The 27730-nt window shown below is 45.1% G+C and overlaps 2 protein-coding genes across 2 annotated transcripts in view; one reads left to right on the top strand and one right to left on the bottom strand.

The window, feature by feature from the left end:
• Positions 1-11577, bottom strand: part of ABCC11 (ATP binding cassette subfamily C member 11) — a 51034-nt gene extending 39457 nt beyond the window's left edge. The window contains exons 1-5 of the mRNA XM_087871062.1: positions 11458-11577; positions 4312-4485; positions 3341-3488; positions 3036-3184; positions 1649-1756 (exon numbers count right to left, since the gene is read on the bottom strand). Coding sequence (XP_087727188.1) covers positions 1649-1756; positions 3036-3184; positions 3341-3488; positions 4312-4485; positions 11458-11577 — 699 coding nt within the window. The remainder of the gene's footprint in view (positions 1-1648; positions 1757-3035; positions 3185-3340; positions 3489-4311; positions 4486-11457) is intronic.
• A 13444-nt stretch (positions 11578-25021) lies between these two features.
• LONP2 (lon peptidase 2, peroxisomal) overlaps positions 25022-27730 on the top strand; it is a 100133-nt gene continuing 97424 nt past the window's right edge. Inside the window, exon 1 of the mRNA XM_045806729.2 lies at positions 25022-25368. Within this exon, the coding sequence (XP_045662685.1) occupies positions 25136-25368 (233 nt within the window). The 5' untranslated portion in view covers positions 25022-25135. The remainder of the gene's footprint in view (positions 25369-27730) is intronic.

Below are 27730 nucleotides of genomic sequence, written 5' to 3' on the forward strand. Positions count from 1 at the left end.
ATCTCTGCCCACCCTGCGGGTGAAAACAGGCACAGAGGGGAGGATGGGAGAGCCTGGCGTACCAGTGGACAGGAAGAAGGCAGCAGGGAGCCCTGGTCAGCTGAGAAGTCTAGGGAGCTCCTGGGGCTATTCACAAGTAATGGACTGTCTTGTGCTTCCTCAGATAAGCGAAGTGCGTTCCAGCCCCAGGGCTTTTGCACTTGCTGTCCCTGATGCTTCATTATCATCACTCAGATTAAAAATCACCTTAACAGTGGGGCCTTCTGGGTCCAGCCTACCCAGAGTTGCCCCAGGCCTCCCCCACATACTCTCTAGAACATCGCCCATTTACTGACATCATAGCTCTTCATGTGATCTGATGTTATCTTCTTTGACCATTAATTTCCTGGCTAGTTGTCTGTTTCTAATACCGGATTGTAACTCCCTGAGAGCGGCATCCTGTTGGTCAGGCTCACAGTTGTCTTCTCAGTCTCAGTACTTGGCAGGTGGTAGGTGTTTAATAAATATTTTTATAAGATTTTATTTATTTATTAGAGAGACGGTGAGAGAGAGAGAGCAGGAGCAGGGCGAGGAGTAGAGGGAGAGGGAGAAGCAGGCTCCCCACCAAGCAGGAAGCCCAACGTGGGGCTCGATCCCAGCACTCTGGGATCATGACCCAAGCCGAAGGCAGACACTTAACTGACCAAGCCACCCAGGCGCCCCTCAATAAATATTTTTTGAATAAATGAAGAAATGAGTAAATGAAGAAGTTGGGAACTACAGGCATTGAAGTGAGAAGACTATAAAATATCTTTATAAATTGGTTTAGGTAAGGGGTTTTAAGCTCAGCTGCTGTAGGGGCAAGACCAGCTATGTAAAGAAGCGAAGTAGACCGTTGCTAGGAGGATAGATGGTAGGTAAAACAGCCCTGGTCTTGGAGCTGCGGTAAGGCACAGCGAGGCCGCAGCAAACCATATCTCTCTGCCTCATCTAAATATCTCACTGCCTCATCGCCTCAGCTCCAGATGTTTGTGGCCACAGGAGAATGTGGGTCAGATGTTCCCAGATCTTCCGATTATTCAGTAAAATCCAGAAATCTGATTTTTATATAGAATTTCCAGGTTTTTGGGGCGCCTGGGTGGCTCAGTCGTTGGGCGTCTGCCTTCGGCTCAGGGCGTGGTCCCGGCTTTGTGGGATTGAGCCCCACGTCAGGCTCCTCTGCTATGAGCCTGCTTCTTCCTCTCCCACTCCCCCTGCTTGTGTTCCCTCTCTTGCTGGCTGTCTCTATCTCTGTCAAATGGATAAATAAAATCTTTAAAAAAAAAAAAAAGAATTTCCAGGTTTTTAAATGCAAGCAACAAAGACAATTTTTTTTTTTAAAGCAAAACCATCAGGGTAGCCCTATACAAACCTGGACGGGGTCTGCAGACCTCCTGTCTGAGACCTGGTTTGTATAGACTCTCCTAAGATCTCCCCAGGGTCTGATTCATCTGTCTTTCCAGCCCCCACCCCAGCTTGGGTACAGGAGGTCCCTGAGTTGGCCAATCCCTCTCCACGGAGGCTGGAGTCCGCCTCGGCCTGGGGTCACGTTCGGGAGCAACATCACACTGACCGAAGGCAAATGAACACCCAAACAGAGAGCCGGGCAAACAGTCCTCTGGCCACTCACCTTAAACCTGTCTGCTGCAGACTTGGAGTTCGTGAGGGATTTTACCGCAAAGGGCACAAAGAACACGGACAGCCGCATGGGAATCAAGGTGGCCACCACGCTGAAAGCCTGGGCAAAGAGGGGAGGAGGTGGTGGGGGTCACAGAGCTGTCCTTCTCTCTCCACCCCCTGGGGCCCCCATCCCAGAGCCAGAAGCCACAGAGGCAGACCTTCCCGTGCCAGGGACCGAGCCAGTATTTTGGGGAGACTGGAAAGAGTGGGGAAAGAGCACTCGTCTTAACATCTCTATGTCTGTAGGCCTGGCTCCTGTCGTAGCTCAGCGACCAGGTGATTCTGCAACTTTGGCCAGGTCCCCTCCCCCATTAAGCTGAGTTTTCCCATTGGCATAGTGTCGAAATCATCAAGTGGATACGGGAATAAAGTACAGGGAAACACCGAGAAAGTACACGTGAGAGAGCTCTGTCTACTGTCAACAGAGCTTGACACTATTATTGCTCTTATGATTGTATTCGGTCTTCCTTGCCTTACATACTCTACTCTTTTCTAATATTCCAAATGTCCCTGCGCTTCAAGCCCAATCCGTGCCTCACTCTCTCCTGAAGACTTTTCCTGGCTACAGCAGACCACCTTCGGCTCTCAGGATCTCAGAATGGGACCTCAAGTACCTTGGAAACTTTCCAATCCATGCCCCACCTCCACTCCCTTCTTCCTCCTTCATGGTGTGAGTGCCGTGCGACCCTAAACTCCTGCGGAGAGTTTCTCCTATAAAAGCCCCTGCGTCCACCCTCAAGCCTTCAGGGGGCTTCTCTAGTGCGTGCCTGGGCCACGCTGTCTGGAGCACAAACGAGCCATTGGCTGCAGACCCTCCTGCTTCGGGTGCAGTGTCCTGCCTCAAACTCATATGGATTCCAACCTCCCCCATAGCAGCCCCCTGACTTTTTTCCTCAGAGAACTGGGATTCTACCCCCAAAAGGCAGCTGCTGCTTTTCTGGGCCAGGGTCAGACCACAAAGAGAAGGCAGAAAAAGCTCTAGCTTTTATTTAAAGGATATTTTCAGGGCCCTATTTTGGGTTCGAACAAACGCCTTGATTTAGGATTCTCAGCCTCAAGGCATGTATCAGAACCATCAGGGCTTTATGCGTTTCGCCTCTCCTATATCCCCAGCGGACTTTGTCATCCCTCCGTCCCACAGTTGCTATCCAAGGGATGTCAGTTTGTCAGACAGATTGCGACGGAAGAAAGTTTGAACATCCCAAAAGTTTGGAAAATCCAAATCAACATCTATTATCCATCTGCAAAAACCTTCACATCTTTGAGGGACATGGTCTAGGAAAAGACACAAAAGAAAAACTCCCTATCAATATGGGAGGGGGGAACAAAGCACTTGCCACTGAAACCGTGAGTTTCCGTTGTAAACACGTGTGGATAAGGAACATCACTGTTGTGGCCACCGTGGGGGCTATAAACAGGAACGCAGTGGTCAGGCTCTGGATGATCCCAGACATCTCCAGTAGTTGCTTTTCCTTCCTTCTGAGGTCTGAGAGATAAAAAGCAAATGCACGGAAATGAACCATAAGAACATTCTCCAGAGTACGGAACAACTCCCAGAGCATGAAAGAACTCCCCAAAAGGTGAGAGGCTTGGCTCACCATGGCGCCCCAAGGCTCTGAGCAGAAAACCAGATTTTCCATACCTTTAATTATTTTTTCAAATGGTTTCTCCCATGCATACATTTTAATCAGCTTAATGCAGGTGAGAACTTCACTGGTCACACGGATGCGCTGGTCGCTGACCTCAGATGTGTGATTGTGTATCTTAACAATCTTTTTGATCAGGAACACCTGTGGTCGGGATACAGCAAGAGCTTCTTTTGACAAGGGCGGAAGAGTTCACCCAGGCGTAAGCGTGGCAACTAGGAGTATGTCCAGAGGTAGAATCCAGATGTGGATTGAATACCTGGATTGAATCCTGGCCTGCTGGAATCCATTGTGACTCTAGATTCTAGGGTCCTGCTGAAGACTTAACAACGGAAACTTCTCCATCATGCCTGAGAGCACCTGTCTCACACATGCTGGGGGTGTTTCTCTCCTGTGTCCCAAGCCAGGCTTTGTCCAACTGAACACAAATACGACTTCTTTGCCTTTGGGCACCCTGACCCCACCCATAGTTATACCACCTTTTGATCAGAATACTTGTGCTGAGGGAGGAAAACACTTGATTTCAATAATTCAGAGCACACATAATCCAAGAGTCACTTCCTGTTTTGCCTAATTTTATTTCACCTGAATCTTGGTCAGCAAATGTGCTTCCCTTCCCTCCTCATCCTGTGCTCAGCCAAATGTTAAATGCTATCTGGGTTATTACATTATCATGTTCTGGGCAGAAGAGAAGGAACAAAAACCTTACATACAGGACATCTACTAAGGAAAGTCTGTGAAGCAGATAATCCCCGACAGAAATCTGTGAGATGGACTTTTGCACATTATATTCACCTCTTCTTTCTTTGGCCAATGGTGTGGCCAGAGAACAGCTTGCGGCAGAAATGGAAGCTGAAACTTAACCACAGTGGAGTCAATATTTCCACTCAGAGTTATCCCAGCTTCCAGAGCCCCGGGAGTTCTGGGGAACAACCAACATCAAATGGGTAGCAAAGAAAGACATTACCTCCACTGGTAGAATCAGGAAATAGCAAAGAGTGGCGAAGAGCACAGTGGGTCCAAGAATGATGTAGGAGGTGACAGTGCAAGCAATCAGCAATGAACAGATGATCCAGACCAGGGGGCCATAGTACACCCCTTCAAACAGGTAGTTTACGTCGCTGGCGAAGAAGTTGATGGCCTGTAAGACAGCAAAGCCCGTGGGCACAGGTACACCTCTTCGGGCACCTCGAAGTGGCTACACGTGCAGGGGACGGGAAGGCTTGAGAGGCACAGTGGTAGAGACAAAAACACCAAGTTCATGGGGCGCCTGGGTGGCTCAGTTGGTTAAGTTTCTGCCTTCAGCTCAGGTCATGATCTCAGGGTCCTGGGGTCAAGCCCCACATCGGGCTCCCTGCTCCGCGGCAAGTCTGCTTCTCCCTCTCCTTCTGCCTCCGTGATCTCTCTCTCTTTCTCAAATAAATAAATAAAATCTTAAAAAACAAACAAACAAACAAAACACCAAGTTCACAGCTCTCCTCTTACTCTCTGTGTGACCTGGGTCCATTCCTATGGCACTCTCAGCCTCAGCTTCTTCACCTGTGAAGCTGGAATGATTACACCCACTTGGTACGGTTGTTTTGAGGATGTCAGTGAAATATAAAGTATCCGCCCGTAGGCTGTGCTCAGTAACAGTTCTATTTTCCTATACTGTTGCAACTACTTCCTATGTCCAGATTCCCCAGAGAGTTACTTCTAGTCTTCTATCTTATTCTATTCATTCTACTATTACCACTACTACTAATGGCTAAATTTTTTTTTTTAGGCAGGAGCTAAGTCTTTTTATCCTTCTTATTCTATTCTGCTATAGACTCTTCTATCTACTTCCTTGCTCCCTAACACATGCTGCCCAGTTCTGTGATATATAAAAGCTGACATTGCAAATCACGAAATGTTTAAGGACCCAAACTGTGAATGTCTTTTAGAACGACCAACCTGAATGCCTTAAGAAGTGATTTCTTTTTCACTTGAAACTGATCTCCTTCCAGTTCCCAGGATGTGCCCCGGGCTGAACATTTACAAAAATTTAAAGCGTATGGCTTGGCACAGTCACTTTGGAAGAGAGTTGAACAGTATCTTTAAAAGTTAACGATTGCACAAACCCCATGACTTGGCTATTTCGTTTCTCTGTTGAGAAACACACATGCGAGAAGAAGCACATACAAGGACATTTACCGTGGCTGTACTTATTAGCAGCAAAACCCTGGACATATTCTAAATGCGCATTGGTGGGGAAAGTTTAAAGCATCCACCCAAGGAGTATTAGATAATATTGGTTCCTGGAGCAACCTGTCAGAGTTCATGTCCCAGACCTCTCATGGAGTAGCTGTAGAACCAAAGACACATTCCCCAGTCTCTCCGTAAATGGGAATTTTATCAGTAAAAATGGGAATTGATAAAATGGGAATTTTATCAGTAAAATGGGAATAATGATACAACCTACTCCATAGCACTGATGTGACAACTGATGAGATAATGCATATAAAACACTTAATTTTGCCACATTGAAAATGCTCTAAGGTGGGTGGGGGGAAATGGGTCATGGTGGTCAAAAGGTAAAAACGTTTAGCTATAAAATAAATAAGTATGGTGACCATAGTTAATATTGTATTGTGTATCTTAAAGTTGCTAAAACAGTAGACCTTAAAATTTCTCATTGCAGGCAAAGAATTATAACTATGAAAGGGTGACGAATGGTAACTAAACTTACGGTAGTGGTTATTTTGCAAGACAGATTAAATCATTACCTTGTATACCTTGGAATAAAACAACATTTTATGTCGATTATATCTCAATAAAAATGGGGGGGAAGGAAATGCTACAATTATATGTAAGCATCATTAAAAAGGAACAAGGAAGGTCTGTACGTGTTAACATGGGAGGCTGAGAGCTAATGAGGAAAGAAAAATTTCAAAACAGCACAGTGTAGCATCTTTGATGTAAAAACTCACCCAAAAAATTATATCATGCATTTTCTAATAGTAAAACAAAGTGGCAGAACACTGTAAAATGTCGTGTCATTTACGTAAAAACACAGGCACAAGATAAAATATGTTTTCCACGGGTGACTTGCATGTGTACCTAAACACACTTTAAAAAGTCTAGAAGGGGGGCGCCTGGGTGGCACAGCGGTTAAGCATCTGCCTTCGGCTCAGGGTGTGATCCCCGCGTTATGGGATCGAGCCCCACATCAGGCTCCTCTGCTATGAGCCTGCTTCTTCCTCTCCCACTCCCCCTGCTTGTGTTCCCTCTCTCGCTGGCTGTCTCTATCTCTGTCGAATAAGTAAACAAAATCTTTAAAAAAAATAAAATAAAATAAAAAATAAAAAGTCTAGAAGGACACAAGCCGAATTGATCGTGGTGGTCACCTCCAGGCATAAGGGAAGTGACGGGGTCTGGGGAGTCATCTATACCACTTTATTTTGCTTCCAAGGAGAACGTATGCAGGTGTTTTTTAAATTAATTTTAAAATAAAATTTATGGAAGCAACTCCCTAGGACTTCTCATGTGAGCAGCTGAATCCCATCCCCACTTCCAAGTGGGCCATCTTGTCTTCTGTTCATGAAGATGTTTGGGGAAAGTTGGCCTTGCACACAGCAGGGGCTCAGGACAGAGGCACAGGGAAAAGGAACCAGGGCAGGCCTCCCTGCAGAAAGTTTCCTCGGCAAGGCAGGTAAGTGCACTGGTTCAGAGCCTGGACCCTGCTGCCGGGCTCTGCTGCTTACCAGTCACATGACTTTGTGTAGGGTTCCTACTCCTTCCTTGCCTCAGTTTCTGCCTCTGGGACCATGGGAACAATAACAGAAACTACCGCGTAAGACGGTTGTCAGAGCACTGACGGAGCTAACAAAGTAAAGCCTTGGGGACAAGGTCTGGCTTAGTGGAAGTTAATAATTACTACGATGACTGTCCTAAGATAAACAGGGGGAAGGGCTGCCGTGGATCGCAGCTTCAGTCGAATGCAGAACGACAGGGAGCCCCCATGCTCGAGGCCTAAGAGAAATCAGCAGTACAATTTAACGCTTCTGAACCGCTGTCCCCTTGCTATGCGCTTTAAATGTACTAACTCGTTTAATCCCGTGAGACAACAATCCTGTAAGGCCGGCCTTATTATTCCACAGCTCCAGAGGGACTGAACAAGTTGCCTCAGGTGACAGCACTAATAAAATGGTGAAGAATAATGTTAACGATGATAACAAATATCTCATGTTGGCTCCCAACTGAGTTTAGAGAAAGCACCCACTTGATGGCAGTGGTTAATTTAGCAGATTTTTTTTTTTTGACATCTGTCCTGTGTAATTCAAATGTTGGCATTTTGAGGAATAGAGCAGTGAATCTGAAAGGGTTTGTGTCTTTAAAGGGAGCTCATGTTAGTGGGGCAGCCAGGTTTGTGCTTGGTGGGGACTGGGGGTGGATGGGGGGCTTTAGCGATATTGTCATGAAGGAGAGGACATCCATGAAGGATGAATGGGATTACAAAAGGGCAGGGGTGGGGTGATGGGAGCAACATTGCCAGGAGGTGGAAATGCCTGATGTGTTTGAGGACTGAAGTTTAGCCCAGCCTGGCTGAAGGAAGGAAGCCAACCTAGGGCTGGAGGACCGGAGATGGGAGGAGGTGAGGTTGGACAGTTGCTGAGGCCAGATCACAGACGGGTCAAAGCAGTGTTGCCTTTTCCAAAAATTCAAATGTGTGTTTCAATATAAAAGTAATCCATGCTCCTCAAAGCAACTGGTAAGCAATAGAAAAATAGGGAATGTGAAATTGAATATACAAAATTCCAATACTCCCATGACCATGGTCCTAAGTTGGGGCATCTTTCTCCGATTTCTGTCAACATTTGTATGAATGTGTTATGTGGTAGAAGGATCAAGAGCAGGGAACTGATACACCAATAACCATAACCAGGCAGCTCTAAGTACTCCTCTTTTGCAGACAAGAATCAACACAGAGAGGTGATCTACAGTTGCCTTTCCGTTGATTTCCCTGAGCTATGCCGCCCATCCATACCCTCCTCCCCAGGCTGGCCGAGGGGAGGCACTTTCCAAGATGCTTCTACTGAGGGTTTGTGTCTTTTTGTTCACTGCTATATCCCCAGCGCCTAGCACAGGGTCTGGCCCAGAGTCGACCACAGTAACGATGTGTTGAATGAATGAATCCATTTTGTCCAAAGCCCCTGAATGCAAGTGGCATCTCCCTGGGTTACTGTTGACCTGCTCTCACGTCCTCAGAGGCACTGTTGATGATTATCCATACTCACCCTGGGAGTTATTTCCTTTCTTTCCTAACTCCATTTCCTCCCTCCCTTGGCCCCCAGGGCAGGGATGTCTGGAAGAAGGCTAGGCAAGTATGGCCTTCGATATAGTCCCAGGCACTTACCTCTCCAGTGGTGACGTGTGTTAGAGACTTAAATTGCATTAGTTTCTCAAAGGCAAAGGAGGCAACAGCAGAACGAAATCTGATGGCTGTGCGCTGGTTTAAGACCCAGCAGGAGCACAAACCCAGAGACTTTATGCATTCCGTGAAAAAGAGCGCCAAGCAGAGTCCCACGCCATAGACAATATTCCCTGATGGTGCTTCAGAATATTCCAGGATCTTTGGTATAACCAGCATCTAGGAGGAAGCAGGAGTTTGGATTACTCAGTACTCCAGTTTTCTTCTGGAGAGATTTGCACCTGTCCCATCACATGCAGTCTAGGCCGGATGGTCAAAGTGCCCTACCCTCCTGCAGGCCAACTGGTGAGCATGTGACCCCAGCTGGGGCAATGAGACTTACTCTCTGCAATCAGAATCTTGGGCCAAGGACCTGGAGGACAGGAAATCAAGTTGATTCATCTCAACCATGGTACATGGAGGAGACCACTAGTTCCTGCCACCTCCATTCCCAGAGCTGCTCAGCCACTTCTCGAAGCAGCTAGCTTGTACCGAGTCAGGATATGTTCTAGGTGCTTTATATATTTATCTCATGTAAATGCACTCTGAGAGGCAGGTAATGTCATGTTCTCCGTTTTGTATGCAAGGGTTTCCATGAGGTCTACCACTAAGGGTGTCATGGGTTCCTTGAAGAAGCTAGGGTAAACAGATTGCCCATAGTCACCCAGCAATTAAGTGGCAGGGCCAAGGTTTGAACCCAAGCAACGTCTGCAGAACTCAACACTCCAAACTACTGCTAGCTCTACTCCCTCCAGAAGCTCTTCAGCTGCTGAGTGGCAGCTGAGAGACCAACAATCCCCAACTCCAGGCATGAACTTGAACGTGCTAATCTCTAAAGCCCAGAGTCCCCCAAACGTCACGAAGCTAGCCACTTACTGGCCCTAGCACACCCGAGACAGAGAAGACGCAGCCCAGAAATATATCGAAAAGAGCCCTTGTTCTTTGGAATCTCATCATCACTCGAAGCACTGAAGCTTTTTCAATCCCATGTCTTGAGACTTCTTCTTCCCAAAGGAGGCAGAGCCTTCAAAAGAGGAAAATTGAGCCAGTGAAATCTCTTTGCATAGAATACTTCAAGTAAATCCCAGACGTATTTCATCTGCAAATGCTTCAGTATGAGCGTCTTCCAGATAAGGCCTTTTAAAAAAACTACAGTGACATACAATAGTTATTAATTAATAGTCATTAATTAATAGCTATTAATTATTAATAACTAGTAACTGACATGTATTAATATAATATATTAATCACATATATTAATAAAAATTCCTTGATGGCATTTAATACCGGGTTGGTATTCGAATTTCTCCAATTATGTCAAAAACATGTTTTTATAGATAGTTTGCCCAAATCAAGACCCCAAGGAGGTCCACACATTGCACTTACATGACAAATCTGATATGCTTGTTGCAACTCATTTTAACCTGTAACAGCTTCCCCTTCTCTGCATTTCCTGCCATTTGTTTGTTGAAGAAACTGTGTCATTTATTCCATAGAATTTCCCACATTCGGGATTTGACTGGTTACATCCCTATCGTGTTGTCTAACATAACGTTCTGTGCCCCGTATTTTCTATTAAACCCCTAGCTAGATCTAGAGGCATAGTGAAATTCAGAATTCAGGTCAGTGGCAAAAATACTTAATAGGCGATGTAGTGTACTTCTTCTGCATAACGTCGGAAGACATGGTGTCTGGTGTCCTGTTATTAGTAACGTTCAGGGTATCAGTGGGCTGAGAAGTATCAGGCTGACTCATTCCCTGTCATTCATTCCCCCTCATTGATGACCATTGCCTAAATTCACTTCCACTAGGGCTGGCAAAATCTGATTTCTAATTCTAGCATTTCTTCTGTATTTAGTAGTTTGAATTTTTCTATAAAAAAATAACTTTCAGGGCACCTGGGTGGCTCAATCGGTTAAGCATCTGACTCAGCTCAGGTTTTGATCCCAGGGCCGTGAGTTCAAGCCCTATGTTGGGCTCCACGCTGGGTGTGGAGCCAACTTAAAAAAAAAAATGAAAAAGATAACTTTCCCTCATCAACTATTTTGTTACCCTGAAATATAGTTGATTAAGGAAATAACCTAAGACTTGAAATAATGCCACTCTTTCTTTTTATACAAATTAAGATTCATAAAACCCAAAACTCTGACCTCCAGAAAGTGCCTCCATGTATTTCAAAGTCCCCCAAAGGGTGCCCCAATGTTGGATCACCTCATCAAAAGTGGGCCCTCATTTTGCCAATCTGCGTTAACGAGGCCTAGGCTGTTTATGTTATATCAGCAAAACAGGAACACCGAAAAGATTTCTTTGGGGGAAAAAATTGAAAAACAATATTTCAAAAAAGCATCAAAGAAGTTACCATGACAGAAATTAAGAACTCTGTTGACTCACTTATCCTTCTTTTTGTTTTGTATTATGTTTGATGCAGGAGCCGGTAACGGGAAAATAATCATTGTGGTGCTTCTGGCTTCCAGAGTCTCAATCCGGCCCTGGATGCTTCCCACGCATCCACGATCCAGTCTGTCGACTGCAATCACCATGTTGGCATCTGCCCTTTTCCTTCCTGGCTCCTGCTCCACCCTGTTTGGTTCACTGTCTGGAAAGCAATTACCACTGCCCATGATGAGAACATCAAGGACTATGCCAAGGGACTCCAGGCTCCCCGAAGCTTCCACTCCTTACAGAGCAGGAGCATGGCAGGCCACCCTTTGTGCCCAGGGCCTGAGGGCAGCGTGGCTGGTGCATGTTCTCAAACAGCTCTATCAGCTTCTGCTTCTCGTCTTCTGCCACCAAGTCTCTCATGGCAGGCAGTTCTAGCCCTTTCTACTCCTTACTCCTGCAGTCATTGACACTCACCCCCAGCCTAAAGCCGGAAAGGAATGGACACCATGAGAATTTTCCTGTCCTACATTCCCTCACCTGCCATCAAACCCCCAGGCTGCTTCTTCCTTCCTGATTTATAAAATATCTGCCCCATGCCATGCCCATGAATGTGGGCCAGATAACTTGCGGGGGTAGGGGAGTGTCTGGGCCCTAGGTCAATAAAGCAAACATGTCCCCATGACACCCATATGTGCTAGAGGATTTTATTGCCTGTGGGCAGTATTACTCAGGCCAAACCGTGGGGCCGCCTCTCCTTATTCCAGCTCTACCTCCACATACAACCGAATCCACAGAGACAAAAAGCTCCAGACGTGGTCCTAAGTGACCCGCAGCTTGCCCTCCGTGCTCCCAGCCACCGTATCACATTTCCGGCCACGATTACCAGAGTCAGAAGACTTGCTTTCAGACTTCACCTCCTCCCCTCATTAGCTAGATGACTCCGAGAACATCATTTGACTTCTCTTAGTCATCAGTCTCTTCACGTGTAAGGTGGGGAGAATAGCATCCACCCTGTTCACTTGTGGTCACAAAGGAGGTGATGGGTGGGGAAATGCTCTGTAACTATAGGACGATGAAAACTATGGAGAATTAGGACAATGATACTAAAGACGATGGTGGTGAGAACGGCGATTCTGCCACTGGGCTGATGACCGTGGTGGTGACGGGGATGGCTGGCAGTGTGTCAGCGAAGACTCACGGAAGTCAAAGCAGTTCTTCTGAAGGGCTAGGGAAGATGTACCCCAGGACTCTGCCTGTTCAACGGGGAACACAAAGAAAGAAGCCTCTCTAAAGGCGTGAATGCACGGATCATTATTTTTTCAAGTCAACACCCCAAAGTGGCGTGAGGGTGAAAGTATTGGTAGACAGACACGGTGAGTTACAGAATAAAAACGGCAGAATCAGTGCACTCGAGGTGAACACACATAAGTCAGGGAACCCTGTACTCATCATGGTTAGAGAAGAACAACCAAACATCTCACTGATTGCCTATTATGCACTGGACATTTTTCCAGGTGCTTTAAACTGAATTCGTCATCTCTTCTGACTCTTGAAACAATCGTATGAAAGACCGTGAGATCGATTTTATGATCCATTATTTGATGCATAAGGACGCAGGGTTTCTGGGAGGGTGAGTGACTTGCTGACATCATAACTGGCCAGCAGTGAGATTCGGGGCGACATCTGGCACCATGCAAGAGGTGGGTGCTCCCTGAAAACTTTTTTTTTCTTTTACTGTATAATTCTGAGAAGCAATGAGTCAATGTTGAAGCAGCTTCTGGTTTCTCAGTGCCCACGGTACACGAATTTGCTTTGTAAACGAATCTCTGAGACGTGGCAATAGTAGGCCACGTTTCACAAACTCCCTTGACCAAGGAATGCTCTTTCCAGGGAAGTTCTTACAGGATGATCATTTCCTGGAACGCATTTGGAAAATGCCAGTCTCTACCCGGTGTCTCTCATGAAGTGGCTACGGGTAGGAACGTGAGTACAAAACTTTTGAAATCACTTATTCGTTCCCCTCCCCCCACTTAATCCTCATATTACCTCGTGGTACAGGAAACTCAATCACACAACTAGTTAGTGATGACTTAAGGACCAGGAGACTAATCCCTTCACCCAAAATATAATGTTGAGTGACACAGATAACCAACCGCCTGATCCAGAAGAAAAGCAAAAGGGACAAGAAGCAGTAATTTCTAACTTTCTTGGGGTCCTGGGCCCCATATCTGATAAAAGATAACAAATCCCTGTTGCAGACACAAGTTTCTAGCCATATTTATAAAATAAGTATACCATTTCAGGGGGTTCGTGAACTACAGTGAGGCCTCTTGATACCGAGGAAGAGCCAATATTCTTTGGGTGTCTAAAGATGGGCCTACCTGCTACTTTTCAGCATCTCTGGGCGCCAACCGCGCGAGACATGGCCTTGAACCAATCCGGTGGCTTGCCCGACATGACTTTACCTTTTAGCATTTTTGTCTGCGGCGTCATGTACCGACAGCTGGGGGATGGTGCTCTCATCCAAGCGTCTCCGTAACCCTAGGATCATGAGTGGGGTGAGCCATGACACCGTGAGGTAGGAGAACAGGCCAGCGTCATCCTGGGGTTGTGGGGCCGGAAACCTAGCAGAGAAGTCATAGGTCATGTAGTTGCCCTTGGTTTTTTTTAAAGATCTTTATTTATTTGAGAGAGCAAGCACGTGAGAGAGAGACAACGTGAGAGAGAACACGAGCAGGGGGAGGGGCAGAGGGAGAGGGAGAAGCAGACTCCCTGCTGAGCATGGAGCCTGACCCCAGGCTCAGGGCTTGATCCCAGGACCCTGGGATCATGACCTGAGCTGAAGGCAGACATTTAACCCACTGAGCCACCCAGGAGCCCCTGTAGTTGCCTTTATGACATAGGCTCTAAAGACAGAAAATTAAGCCAAGAGCAAGATTTTGCAGGAATAAATTATATACTATGTAAAAACCACAGTGTGGCCATCTGGATATATAAAACAGTATGGGTGGTTTTTTTTTATTACTCTATTATGTGTGATAATTAAAAAACAGAAACAACAAAAATACCCGTCAATAGGGGAATGACTCAGAAAGAAAAGAAGTAGGGTATGTGGAAAACAGTGCAGAAGTGTCCAAAAATAGAGTTGATCTCTATGTGGAATATGGAAAGAGCTCTAAGCATAGTAAGCAAGGAAAAAAAAAGCCACTTGCAGGTCAAGAAATTCAGTATATTTTTACTTATATAAAAAAAAGGAAGAAATGAGAGAAGGCAAACAAAACTGCATCTATAAAGTCAACCACTATTAACAATTATATATACACCATATGTATACACACATTTATGTATGTATATATACATTTATATACTTACATATTATATGTATATGTGCATTTATGTTTTTATAAGTACACATTTGTATACATCCATATAGATACATTCATATCAAATTTAATAGCGGTTGACTTTGACAAAGGGATTAGAATTGGTAAAAGTACAGGAAAAGAGATTCTCACTGTTTCATGTTTTCTATATTTTGCTTATGTATTTTTCATAAAAACAATAAAAATGGAATAAAAAGTAATAAGTAAGAATGATAAGGTCACATCCCTGGAAACGATTCACAAATACAGAAATAATAATTGGACAAGGGTATTGGCATCGGGTATAACTTCTACTCTTTTTTCAAAGTTGCCTTTAAGGCCGCGTGTTTCGATCTGAAGAAGATTCAATTAAAAAGAAGACTTGGAGAGAATGATGAGAAGACAAAAATGCCAAATGCCTGGGAGGTTTTTGTTTTGTTTTGGACTCTGGGCTCTTCTCCACTCGGTGGCCCTTCCCCTCCTCACTGCCCACCGGCCCCCCCAGCTGTGCGTTCTGGACAAGGCCGGCCACACCTTTGCCCAGAAGCTGGAGAGAGGAGGGACTGAAGGGAGGATGGGGATCTGTACCAGGTATCACCAGATATGTGGGGCCATGTGCAATTGCAGAGAAAGGGCTCGCGTCTGTGAGCTGCTGCAACACTGGAGGCCCGACAGGAGCAGAGTGTTCCTCTGGATGAGGTTACCCAGGCCCACTAAGTACCCAGGTTCTCTGTTCTCAGTGGAGATGAGAGCAATCCTGGGGAACAACGTAGCCAGCAGAGAAGGGAGCTCAAGTTTTTTAAAAATAGGAAAACAACTACTGTTCGTTGATAAAATCTTAGCAAACGTGAGAGAGAAGAGGGGATTGTACCTACAAAATGGAGTCCTGGGGACAAAACACTGAAGAATAAGCCTAGAAGAACGTTAAGGTCCTGTCCCTACCTGATGAATAAATGAATTCTGTGCAGGCCCCTGAGAGCAAGTCTGCATGAGTCAGAAGGACATTGGGGGAAGGTTATTTTCAACTATGGTTTACTGGACAAGGATACATCAAACTTTTTCAACTCTTGTTTAAGGGTAACATCATAGAGCATTCAGGCCCTTTCAACAGCCCCCCATTTCTCTTAGAATGAAGACCAACAAACTTAATGTGCCCTGTGGAGACTTGCATCCCTCTGCAGTCTTGTCTCATGCCACGTCCCTTATCACACATGACTCCACTGACACTGGCCTCCTCAATTCCTGGACACGTCATGTTGTGTCAGGGTCGAGTCTTTGCACATGCTGTTCCCTCCGCCCAGACCATTCTTCCTTTACTCTGGCCTCGTAAAATCTTGTTTATCCTCCAGGACACAGCCTAAGTACCAAGAACCTACTAAGTTGTCGCTGTTCCATTGTTCCTCAACACCCCCACACTTCTTCATAATACCATCTTCGAGCAGCTTATAACCATGTTTCTTTAGGAGTTTACTTGCTTATTGTCTTTCTCCCCAATGTGTGGTCCATAATGGGCAAGAATCATGTCTGTCTTGCTTGCTGCTGTTTCCTGGAGGTCTAGGACAGTGCCTCGCAATGTAGGTGCTCAATGAATCCCTGTTGGATGGATGGATGGATGGATGAATGGACAGATGGATGGACAAATGGATGGATGGACGGACGAGTGAGTGAATGAGCTGACTCTGCCTCTCTGATGTGCCTCAGGCTGCTCTGGAGGTATTTGGCTGTGGTGGGTGACATGACTGTGTGGAGATATGTAGAGACATCTTTGGGAAGGGTCTAGGTGTTAAGGTCTGAGGAGCATTGCCCTAAAGGGTACTGCCCTCTCCCTCCCCCTCAGAACTCACCTTGGCTTGGGACGGAAGGGAATCATGGTTCTCCAGGCAACATCGTACTTCCCCCAAGGGAGGACTGTCGCTATCTCTGGTTCCTCAGGCTTCCTCACCTGCTGGCTCCAGGGGCCATCTCCTAGAGCGTAAGTATTCTTGGGGAAGAAAAACCGAAAGAGCATCAGTTTCCCGACCAATCTCATATATACTATTCTGGAGTGTTCTGGAGTGTTAAAGCAGCCACCCAAGGACAATGGATCTTCCCACTTCCAGCTTCCTAAAGAAAGGCTGCTAGAATCAGACAGAGAAGGACAAACCCTATATGATCTCACTTATATGTGGAACCGAAACATGACAATCATGGAGCGCTCAGAGAACAGATTGGTGGTTGCCAGAGGTGGGGGTGGGGTTTGGGTGAAATGGGCAAAGGGGGGCAAAAGGTACAAATTCCAGTTATAAAATAAATGTCATGTGGCTGTAATGTACAACATGGTGACTATAGTTAATAACACTGCACTGTAGGTTTGAAAGCTGCTAAGAGTAGATCTTAAAATTTCCCACCATAAGAAAATTTATAATTACATGAGGCAATGGATGTTATGTTGTAGTAACTCTTTCACACCCTGTACAAATATTGAATCGTTATGCCATACACCTGAAATTAATTAGTTTTATGTCAATTGTACCTCAATTAAAAAATAAATAAAAGAAAGGTTGCTGGGTAGGGAATAAGCGGTGGGCCAAGAGGCAGGACAACTGGGTCCCAGCCTTGGTTTTGCCTACATTCACGAGGTCACTCTGGGCAGGCCACTCCACCTCCCCAGGTTTTTATCTGTCATACACACTTTAGACAAGAATAAAGGGAGCTATAGTTAGTCACCCACAGAATGTGAGACCAAGTCACCCTCTGGGGTAAACCTACTAAAAAGAAATCAAGAAGTAAGAAAGTAACCCCCAAACATTACATGTGACCCTTTTGATAAAGTGGGAAACAACTAAAATTTTTAAAAAAATATTATCTTTAGGACTTCATATAGAATAAATAATACTATCTCAAAAGCATAGTAAGGAATTGATGAGAAAAGATTTGGGAGAGTGGTTACTTCAGGTAGGGAAGTTGGGTAGTGAAGTGAGGGGAGGTCCAACAGCTGGATGTGATTGTCAAGCTTCAAGCTGGTGAGTTGGTGATGGGTTTACAGGTGCTTATTGTACTATTATAAGTAAATACATAATAAAATAGGTAATAGATGATTGATAGATGCTTAGATAGATAGATAGACCATGAGGGTGTGTCATGACCAGGGATTATGGTTCATCTAATTGCAGAAGCTTGAGATCCCTTAAAAGAAATCAAGTGTAAATAACATGGGACAAAATTTTCTGATCAAATTTGTGACCGCTGAGAATACCCTGTCAATTTAGTTACCTGGCATTTTAATGCAAAGGAGACCTACTTACGTAGCTAAGCCCTGAAACCGTGTCATTGCTCATGTCCAAGCCGAGATTCCCGAGTCCACCGGAAGATCTGGGGACCCAGTATAGCCTCCTTCTGGTCATTTTCAGCTGTCTTGCCAATCCTTCGTTTCCCAAAATCAGAGAACCTGAAAAGACAGCAGATAAGAGCAGCTTAGACTCGTCCTGAGCAGTCAGGAGAGGGGGACATCCCCTGCAGGGACTGGGCTAGGGTCACACAGGCCACTGTCCCAGCTCCTGCTCTTCCCTCTGCCTGGGATGGGCTTGCCTCCTTCTTTTTAAACATCTACTCGGGCCTCAGCTCAAGATCACCTGGGGAAAACTTCTCTAACCACCCAATCTCAACCCTATAACCTTGAGCCAGGCCTGCTCATAAAACCATGCTTCTTCTCTTATCCCAGTTTGTAATTATATATTTGTGTGAATCATTTGTTTAGAGTTCATTTCTTGCTCTAAATAGAGGGCCTCACAAGGACAGGGACATGTCTATTTGGTTCACTATTGAATCCTCGGAGCCTGGGACAGTGCTAGGATAGCAGGTGCTCAATGAGTACATGATAAATGGATGGATAAATACATGAAAGAAATGCAATTTTGCTATCGACTCTGACTCTTCGTTTTCACAGACTCAGAGAGTCGAGCTGGACACACTTTAGGAATCTTAAATAACCCAAGGTATTTTAAAAATGTATTAAAATGTTTTTCATTTTTGCCTTTCTGAATATGTGACTCATGCCTAAAATATCCATGTGCCTGGGTTGGGAGAGGGGATGAGAATTAGGAATATTTCTGAAAGAATGGGAAGAGAGTCTACAACACGGCCAGCATCATGGGGTATGACCAGTGCCTCGTATTAAGGAAGGTCCAGGCTTGGTTAAGGCCCTGCTGTCACCATCTTGAAATTCTTACTAATTTTGAACAAGGAGCCCACATTTTCATTTTGCACCAGGTCCCACATATTCTGTAATCAGTCCTGGTGTTCGAATATAGCTCTTGACGTTCCTATGCTGGATTGTGCTTCATGTAAATAGACTTGCAGACTAACCAGTCTTGGGAGAAGATTCTCCAAATGCCTTTCTCCCCTTTCCTCCCATCCCACTTCCTTTCAGCAAATCTCAACCGCAACTGGTGGACTCGTTTGTTTCTGGAATTCTGCTGTAGAGCATGCAAGACAGACTCCCCAGCCAGGGCATCATGCCATGAGGTTTACTCACCACGCGATGGTAGAAGTGAAAGCAAAATAAGTCAGTCAGAGAAAGACAAATACCATATGATTTCACTCATGTGTGGAATTTAAGAAACAAAACAGATCGACATAGGGGAAGGGAAAGAAAAATAAAATAAGATGAAAACAGAGAGGGAGGCAAACCATAAGCGACTCCTAACTCTAGGAAACAAACTGAGGGTTACTGGAGGGGTGGAGGGTGGGGAGAGGGGGTAAAAGGGAGATGGGCATCAAGGAGGGCACTTGATAGAATGAGCACTGCGTGTTGTAAGCACCTGATGAATCACTGAATACTACCTCTGAAACTAATCATACAGTATATGTTAATTAAATTGAATTGAATTAAAAATTAAAAAATAAAGAAACGAATCTGTCAGGGATGGTGGAAAAGAAGAGAGAGAATGTTATGCACTCTTTGTTTAAGACTCTGGGAAGAAACCAGGTTTTTGGCTGCCATGAACCGGTCCAGGACACAGACACATTAAAGTAAAATTGGCGTAACTCAATAGCATTCCCTGGGGCTAGGACCACAGTATCCTGCAGTACAATTTATTCACTTCACAAAGGTTTCCGGTGGAGGGAATGGCAGGGGCAGGGGGTGGAAGCCAACAAATTCTAGATTGCAAGTCATGTAGCTGGCAAGCAGCTGCCTCACCGGTGTGCTGACAGATGTTTGCAGCTCTAACTAACCTAGTATTGCAATTGGAGAATGAATGTAGTTCCAACATGAATGCTGCTTGACCTTTTGCTTTACCTTAATAAGTAAGAGGAAAAGAAAACATCAAAGATGTCTCTTGGTTGGATCTTCACTCATTTATCAATGACCTGAGTAGTTTGCAAATACTGAAGCAATACTTCCCCATTTTTCTTGTGCTTTTCACCAGGTAATGGCTTTAGGGACCACACACTTGTAGATTTAACCTGCCCTATTAGCATTTCCTCCATGTATTTCTTCAGCCTAGACAATCAACAAAACAATAAGACAGCCCTGCTTCATAAGCCTTTTTAATATCTTTTTTTCTTGTGGTGTAAATATCCCCACAGCAGCTGATTTCAAGCTACCCACACGATCACGAATATGAAGTTGGGAAGACAAACACAGCGATACATCGTTCTACTGTATTTCCGCCCTACGGATGCAATAGATAATGATTTCAAACTGTAAAGAATAGTAAAACGCAGTAAAATAATTAGGAAGTGATACATTTTGAGTATTACCTTTGTCTTTGATATAACATAGTTAAATGCAAGTTTGTGTAATTTAACTTTAATAATGTTTGCGTTTAACGACTGGGCTCTCAGAACTCCTGAGATATGGTTTGTTCTCCTGAGCCAATATGAACAGGCTCCAGCAGACCACAGCGGATCCATCTGGAAAACATGGTGCCTTTTGCTAAATCCTTCTCCCACCAGGGACAGCTTTTTCCAATTCACTCCCAAGTTAGTGCTGGCTGTACCTGGGCGTGAGCTTTCCTGGCTCCCTTGGTGCAGAGGGGAACAAGAATTAGCGGAAAGTCTGGGTGAGGCCCTTGCTGAGGCGGCCTAGTGGGCTAACCACACTGCAAATAAATGAGAGTCCTGGAAAGGTCTTAGGAGTGGAGTAGAGGGCCCACAGAGGCCTGGCAACCCTGGGAACAACGCCAGGCCACAAGCAAGCCAAAACGTATCACTCCAGACCCTTCAATGACACCAAGGCAGGCAGTGACAGGTGGACAAAAGACATCAGTTGGAAAAGCCAAGGAGCAGAGGACCCTGTGCCCGGGACCCTGACTCTTCTTCTGCCAGGCAACAGCTCTGAGACTGATCCTTTATTGAGAGTAACTTAAAGGAACTATTTGAACGACTGGTTATCTGAATGACCGGATTAAACAAGAGCTTACAATGGTAGGCCAGAACACTTAACGTTCCTTCATTACCCAGCAAGTAGAAGCTCATGGAAAAGACCATCTTCTTAGAGACCAACCAAAGATATTGGATGTTCTCTCACCTTTCAGCTCTAGTCTGATTTGCCAACCTGGTTTATTTTTACACACCTTCGGAGAGATGCGGTGAGAGTTTCAAAGGTGTGACCCATTTTCATACGGCAATTGTCGAAGAAACCAATAACAGGGAAAAGTAAACCAAATGGAAATGAAGAAAATGTAAGCATGTATAATGGAGATATGTTTGCAGAACACGGATTGCTCATTTCAACACAACTGCAACTCAGTCCCACGTTAGTGTGGGCCACCTTCCCATCGATAACGCCCACCTCTGCTTCCTCGACTGGCCAGGGGAATTCCCTCCAGAACTTCCTTTGGCAGTCCTTGAGAAGTTCCCTGGCCTCCCAACTTCCTCTTGGGAAGAACCAGAGTGCACGTTTATTCACTCTGATTAGTGGCGAGACCATCCCCGCGGTGAGGGTAGAAGACTAGGACCTGACGGGAATAAAACAGACAGGAAACAGATGCTTCCAGCCCTGTGTGCTCCCCATTCCTGAGGGGAAAAAGTCATGATTATAAACTTGGTTTAGGCATGAGCCATTTGCATATGACCAAACCATCTGGGAACAGGAGGAGGGCCCCTGGAGCAAGGTAATGTGTGGCACAGGCTATCTGGAGGAGCTGACTACTTCCTCGTTGTGCTAACCCCTTATCCAGCAGGATGTAGGGTCTAAGGCCAGAAGGTGCACCAGAGGGTAAGGAAAGTACCCAGGGCAAGGGGCAGAGACACCTGCAATCCAGGCTCCAAAGAGGTGTAGATGATTAGACCTTATTCCTATAACTCTCCCTTCCAGTCCGTTCACACCCTGTGCTCGTCAACTTTCCCTGCTCTTTCGTTCATTTCCTTCTGCTACTTCCAATAGCTTCTGGAGGCCATCACTGGCATCTTCCTGACTGCTGAATCCCCACATCCCAATGCCTGGCCTCCTCCTCTGTCCTAGAAACTAGGCAGCTCCTCCCCACCTTATTTTTGTGCTAGTCCGAATCTCTGCCAAAAACATTCTCCTTCCAGCTCCTCGTGGAGCTGGTCCATCCTCAGCATTCAGGTCTCAGCTCAAACACCACCTCCTGGGAGTAACCTTCCCAGACCACCCTAGTGAACATTGCGCTCCTCTTTCTATCACCTTCTCCTGCTTTATTTGCTTTACTTACTACTTTCTCAAATTGCCATTTCTTTCTTTCTTGGCTTATTCATTTTCTGCTTACCTCACTAGAATATCAGCTCTTTGAAACCAGGGACCTTGTTTGTCTTGCTCATTGATGTATCTGTGAATCTAGAATAGTGCTAGGCATACGGTAGATGCTTAATAAATATTTGAAGGATAAATAAATGATATAGATGCAGAGTTTGTCAAAAAAGGAGCCAGGAAATCCACATGGTCCCTGAGGACCTCAACTTTAGATTTGTAATGCTTTCCCAGGTCTGCTGACATATCCCGTCATAGACATACAGTCACAGGATTAAACGAAGGTGCCCGTCAAGCAAGCAATTTAAACATGGATCCGTTCCCGCAGCACAGCTTCCTTAGTGCAGTGTGAATTTGTAATTAAAAAAATAAATCCGGCAATTATTATGTGCATAGAATATAAATTTTGTTTATTGTTATTGCTGTTATGGGGGCAGGAGTACAAGTGTGTAGGTTAAAAGCATTCTACATAAGTGTTCCAAAAACATATCAACAAGGTTTATAGGATGTTTTTTCAAATTTCTTTATTAAACACAAGGAACCTAAAAAAATTGGGCCTCTCCATCTTGCCCTTAGAAAGGACTTGATAAAAAGGTAAGCTCTTGTGGACCTGGGCCAATCTTTTTTTATCTTTGTATCTCCCCAGAGTCTATCACAGAGTAGGATACATAATGCATACCCAGAGAAATGGTCCAGAGCTTACTTACTCTATCCAGGATCTTCAGCTCAACTTCTCTCTAGGCCCAGTGGCTGGAGCCCCAGTCTAGGAGATAGCTTTGACAACTGTTTTTCCTTCATTCGTCATGTCCAATCCATCAGCATATTCTCTTGAAGTTACAAACATAGCTTCCCGTCTAAGTCCTCATTATCTCTTGCCTGGACAACTGTCACCACTTCATCACTAGCTTCCCTGTTTCTGACCTTAAATCATCACATTGCATTCTCCAAATAGCAGCCAAAATGGTCTCTTGAAAACACAAACCAGCAAAGTTATTCTGCACCTTGAAACTGCCAATGGCTTGCATCAGGCTTAGAGTAAAACCCTGACTTCTTCCTAGACTGCTTACCCCATCTTTTTACCTCTTACACAGCCCTCTACTACCTGACCCTGCCACTTCTCTTATCTCAGCCAAACCACCAAGCCCCACTTGCACTGAATGTCAGGAGCAGTTTCCTCAAATATCTAAAATTCATTCCAGCCACAAAGTCTTGGCAGTTGTTGGCTCTTTGGCCTGGAACTGCACCCCCTAGGCCCCCCTCCCCTGAGCTTTACATTGTTACCTCTTCATGCACAGGGTCCAGTTCAAATGTGATCTGTCCGGTGAGCCCTTCTTTGACCATCTAAAGGACTTACCACCATCCAAAATTGCTCTCCTTGCTTATTGTTTCCCTCACTAGAAGTTCAGCTCCATAAAAGCAGTAGCCTTGCCTGTCTTGTTCACTGACATACCCCCAGCACCTAAAATAATATCCAGTACATAGCAGGTATTCCAAAAATATTGCTTAGTGAATGAAAAGAAAGGTGGGAAAATGTCAGAGAAAGAAGAAAGGCAGGAGCATCTAAGTTCCAGCATTTCTGTCTCTACCGTGGCCTTGTACACCTGCTTGTATGCCTGCTTTCTCCTCTCCCTTATCTGCAGCACACACAGAAACACAGTTCCACCTGCCCTGTATCACACTCAGCCATCTACAGGGCTCCCCCCCACCCAAGAGCTACACAAGGGTAGGAGCTTGCTTTATGTTATATGCTTTATCTCTCACAATTAGCCCGGGTCCTTGTACTTAGCAGGCCCTCAGTGAATGCTTGTTGATTGGAATGGACTTCAGTTCCCTCTAGGATTCTGAGAGCATTGCTCGACTTCATAGGGAAAATTTTCCATCTTCAACCTATAGCCAAACCCAAGTCAAATCCCAACGTGAAGAAGCTCCTAATGGCCAAATCTAAAACAATTCAAGTGAAGAAATACATGATACTAGTGGGTAATAGCCCATAAAAAAAAAATCCATGAACCCTTAGTAGCATAAAAAAAATTGAGTAAGTAAATAAATAAGGGAGATGTGCAGCTTTTTCTTACAGAATTCCAATTAATAAATGTAATATTAACTCCCTACAGTATGTGTATTACTTATAAAAAGAAATATACTAACTTACAGTAGGGAAACCAGGCAGATAACTCCTTTACCAAGTAATCAAGGTCAAAATTATCATTAATAATACATTTCAACCATCATGTACCAGGAAGAAGGCCACATCTCTTTTTTATAGTCTTTCTGCCAAAAATGTATAATGTTGATCCCAAGAAAATATCAGATAAACCCAAATTGAGGGACATTCTACAAAATAACGGAACAATGCTCTTTAAAAGTACACAGATATGTGTGTATATATATGTATGTATATAATTGAGGAGACGTCACAACTAAATATAAAATGGGAATGGGATCCTGGACCAGAAAAAAAAGGACATTAGGGAGAAAACTGACAAAATTTGTGCAAGGTCTTTAGGTTAGATAACAGTGATGTTAATTTCTGGTTTTCAATTGAACTTTTTTTTTTTTTTTTTGCAACATTTTTGTAAATCTAAAATCAATTCGGATGGAAAGTTAAAAACATTTAAACATGACCCTCTCCAGGGGCCAGTCCTGCCGCTGAGCCTCAGGAGAAAATGTAAGAGCAAGCCTCGCGGAGGGCGAAGGTCGCCCAGGGCTGGAGTGCGCCTGCCCTCCGCGCTGACTGCCGAGCGGCTCCGGGAGGGGGCAGCGCGAAGCTGCGGGGTTTGAGCCTGGGGGCGGGCCGTAGTGCGCAGCCGGAAGCGGCGGAGCGCCGGCGCGCGCCTGGGAGCTTTAGTCCGGGCTGTCGAGGTCGCGCAGAGCTGTGGGTCCTGCTGGCTTTGACGGCCTCCCAGCGCGAACAGCTGTCGCCATGTCGTCGGTGAGCCCCATCCAGATCCCCAGACGCCTCCCGCTGCTGCTCACCAACGAGGGCGTGCTGCTGCCCGGCTCCACCATGCGCACCAGCGTAGACTCGGCCCGCAACCTGCAGCTGGTGCGGAGCCGCCTGCTTAAGGGCACGTCGCTGCAGAGCACCATCCTGGGGGTGATCCCCAACACGCCCGACCCGGCCAGCGACGCGCAGGACCTGCCGCCGCTGCACAGGTAGGCCGGGCGGCCCCCGCGGCGGCGGCGGCGGGCGGCGCGGCCTCCTCTCCCGACCCCGGCCCTGGCCCGGCCCGGCCTTGGGCCGCCGAGGCTCGGGGGTTGCCTTCGTGGCTCGGTTCTGCCTTTTCAGCTAACTCCCGTGTGAAATGGGGGTGACAGATGTCTGTCTCGTGACTGTTATAGGGCGTAACTTATAAAGTAGTGAAAATTGTGCAGTTAGCTGCCGCTGTTAAGCCCTCGTCCCCGCCCCCAGGTCTTCAGACTCCTAGCCAAGTGCTCTTAACTTTCTAGGCCACCCCTCTTTCGTACCCTTTCTTCCCTTCCTCCCCGTCTCTTTTGCCCTCTTAAGTGAGACACTTGGTACTGCACATGTTTTCTCTTTTTCCTGTGCCATCCTGACCCGCACTACCCTTTTCATTAATTTTTGGGTTCCTATTTTCCAAACTCTCTGCCTGCCCCTTCTGTTTTACCCTCCTTTCCTAATCACGTATCCCCTTGTCTCTCTTTCTGGAACTTTCTCATCTCCGCGCTTTCTCTCATATCTTAACATTTCTTTTCTTACGCCCCAACCTCACCACTAGATTGCCCTTCACCATGGCCCTAGTTGTGTGTCTTTGGGTGAGACACTCTGTGCCTGTGGGAACCTAACAGTATCCATTTCTTAGGTGTGTTATGAATTAAATGAAATAATCTTGGTGCCATGCTTGATAGATAGTAGTCCAGTACTGTAACCACTAGCCACATGCGCTTTGTCCAAACTGATATACTAGAGTGACCAATTGTCCCGGTTTGCTGAGGATTGAAGTAGTTTCAGCAGAAATCCCGTTTCCCAGGAAACACCGTTAGTCCCAGATAAATCAGTGCAATTAGTCACCCCAAACGTGCTGTAAGTATACAGCACACACTAGAGTTTGAAAATTTAGTATGTAAAATGTTTTGCTGATTAATAAATTTTACATAGATTAAGTGTTGGAATGGTAGTATTTTGGCTGTTCGGGGTTAAATAAAAACTAGCATTTCACCTGTTTCTTTTTACCTTTTAATGTGGCTCCTAAAATTACCCACGTGGCTCACATTATATTTCTGTTGGACAATGCTGGGATATATATAGGATGTGCTCAACAAAAGCCCCCCTCCCTAGCCCCTGCCTCCTATCCTTAACTTTTCCTGAGATGCTTTTAGTTTAGAGCCATTGTTTACCTGCAGTTACCCTTTGTTAAAGTTGGGGATTCCCGACTTAATGATTTCTGAGAGGGTTACCGAAATCTTGTGACTATATACATTTCTAAAAGAAAAGTCTATAACTCTCTTCAGATTCGGAGAGGAAACTGGTATCTCTCCCCTCCCTTCCTAACACAAAGCAAAACAAAAACCCGTAACACTCTCTTATTAGTCCACATTGTAAAACCTTGCATTTCTCAGGCATGGAAAACATTTTGGCTTCCATCTGATCTCCTGTGGTTATTGCTTGCATGGAATTGGATACTTTTCAAGTTTCAGTAAACTCTTAAAAATTGTATTGGATTCTGGTTTCCCTACATAATGACCCCACTCCTTAAGCCTCTGCTTATACCACAATTTTTTGCCTTCTGTGCCCAGGCATTTGATTGCTGGTTGAGGCAAGAGTGTTCACGGTTAGGGTTTTTTTTTGTTTTAGTTCTGTGCATCTGTGTGGTGATTACCTGTGGGTACACTGAATTTCAAAAGTAGATTTAGTCATATTTTAGTCCTTTTGTTGGTATATCCTGGCAAGATTTTGGATACTTTTTAATTTCTTTTATGTAAATCCCTCCGAAGCATCAATAACTAAATTCTCCTGCTTGGAAGTAATCATTAATACTCAAGATGATGTGCAATCTAATACTTGATCTCCATATTGCTGCCTTTATTTTAAATTAATAGCACTGTTAGAATTTACTCATTTAAGTTAGAAAACATACATTGACAATTCTTCCTAGAATTTTAGCATAAGGACCCACCAGACCATCTGGTTATTCTAGAAATATTGTCTGCTACTTGAAAAAACCTGTGTAGAAGGATTGTACTGCATTCCTTAGCACTAGCTTCAAATGCCTTTTTTCCCTACTATGACCTTTAAATACTCTTAAAAATTTTAAAAGCTTTGATAATGCAAATACTGAGTTACCCATAACATTACTTTGTTTCGATACACAAATCTGCCCTTGCTCAGTTACCTGCTTTTCCAGATGGTGGTGGTACCCAAAGGGAAGGCCAGGGGCTCTACTCCTGTCTTTTGTTTCCTTTAAACTCTCATCCAGGTGACAACCTTCAGTCTTGAAGGAGCAGCAGAAGTAATTTGTTCCCCAGTGTTCCTTGTCACAGAAAGTAGCAAAGCCAG

Source organism: Ursus americanus, chromosome 21 (genome assembly GCF_024610735.1).
Source record: "Ursus americanus isolate L20-20 chromosome 21, mUrsAme1.1.p, whole genome shotgun sequence".
Classification (NCBI taxonomy): domain Eukaryota; kingdom Metazoa; phylum Chordata; class Mammalia; order Carnivora; family Ursidae; genus Ursus; species Ursus americanus.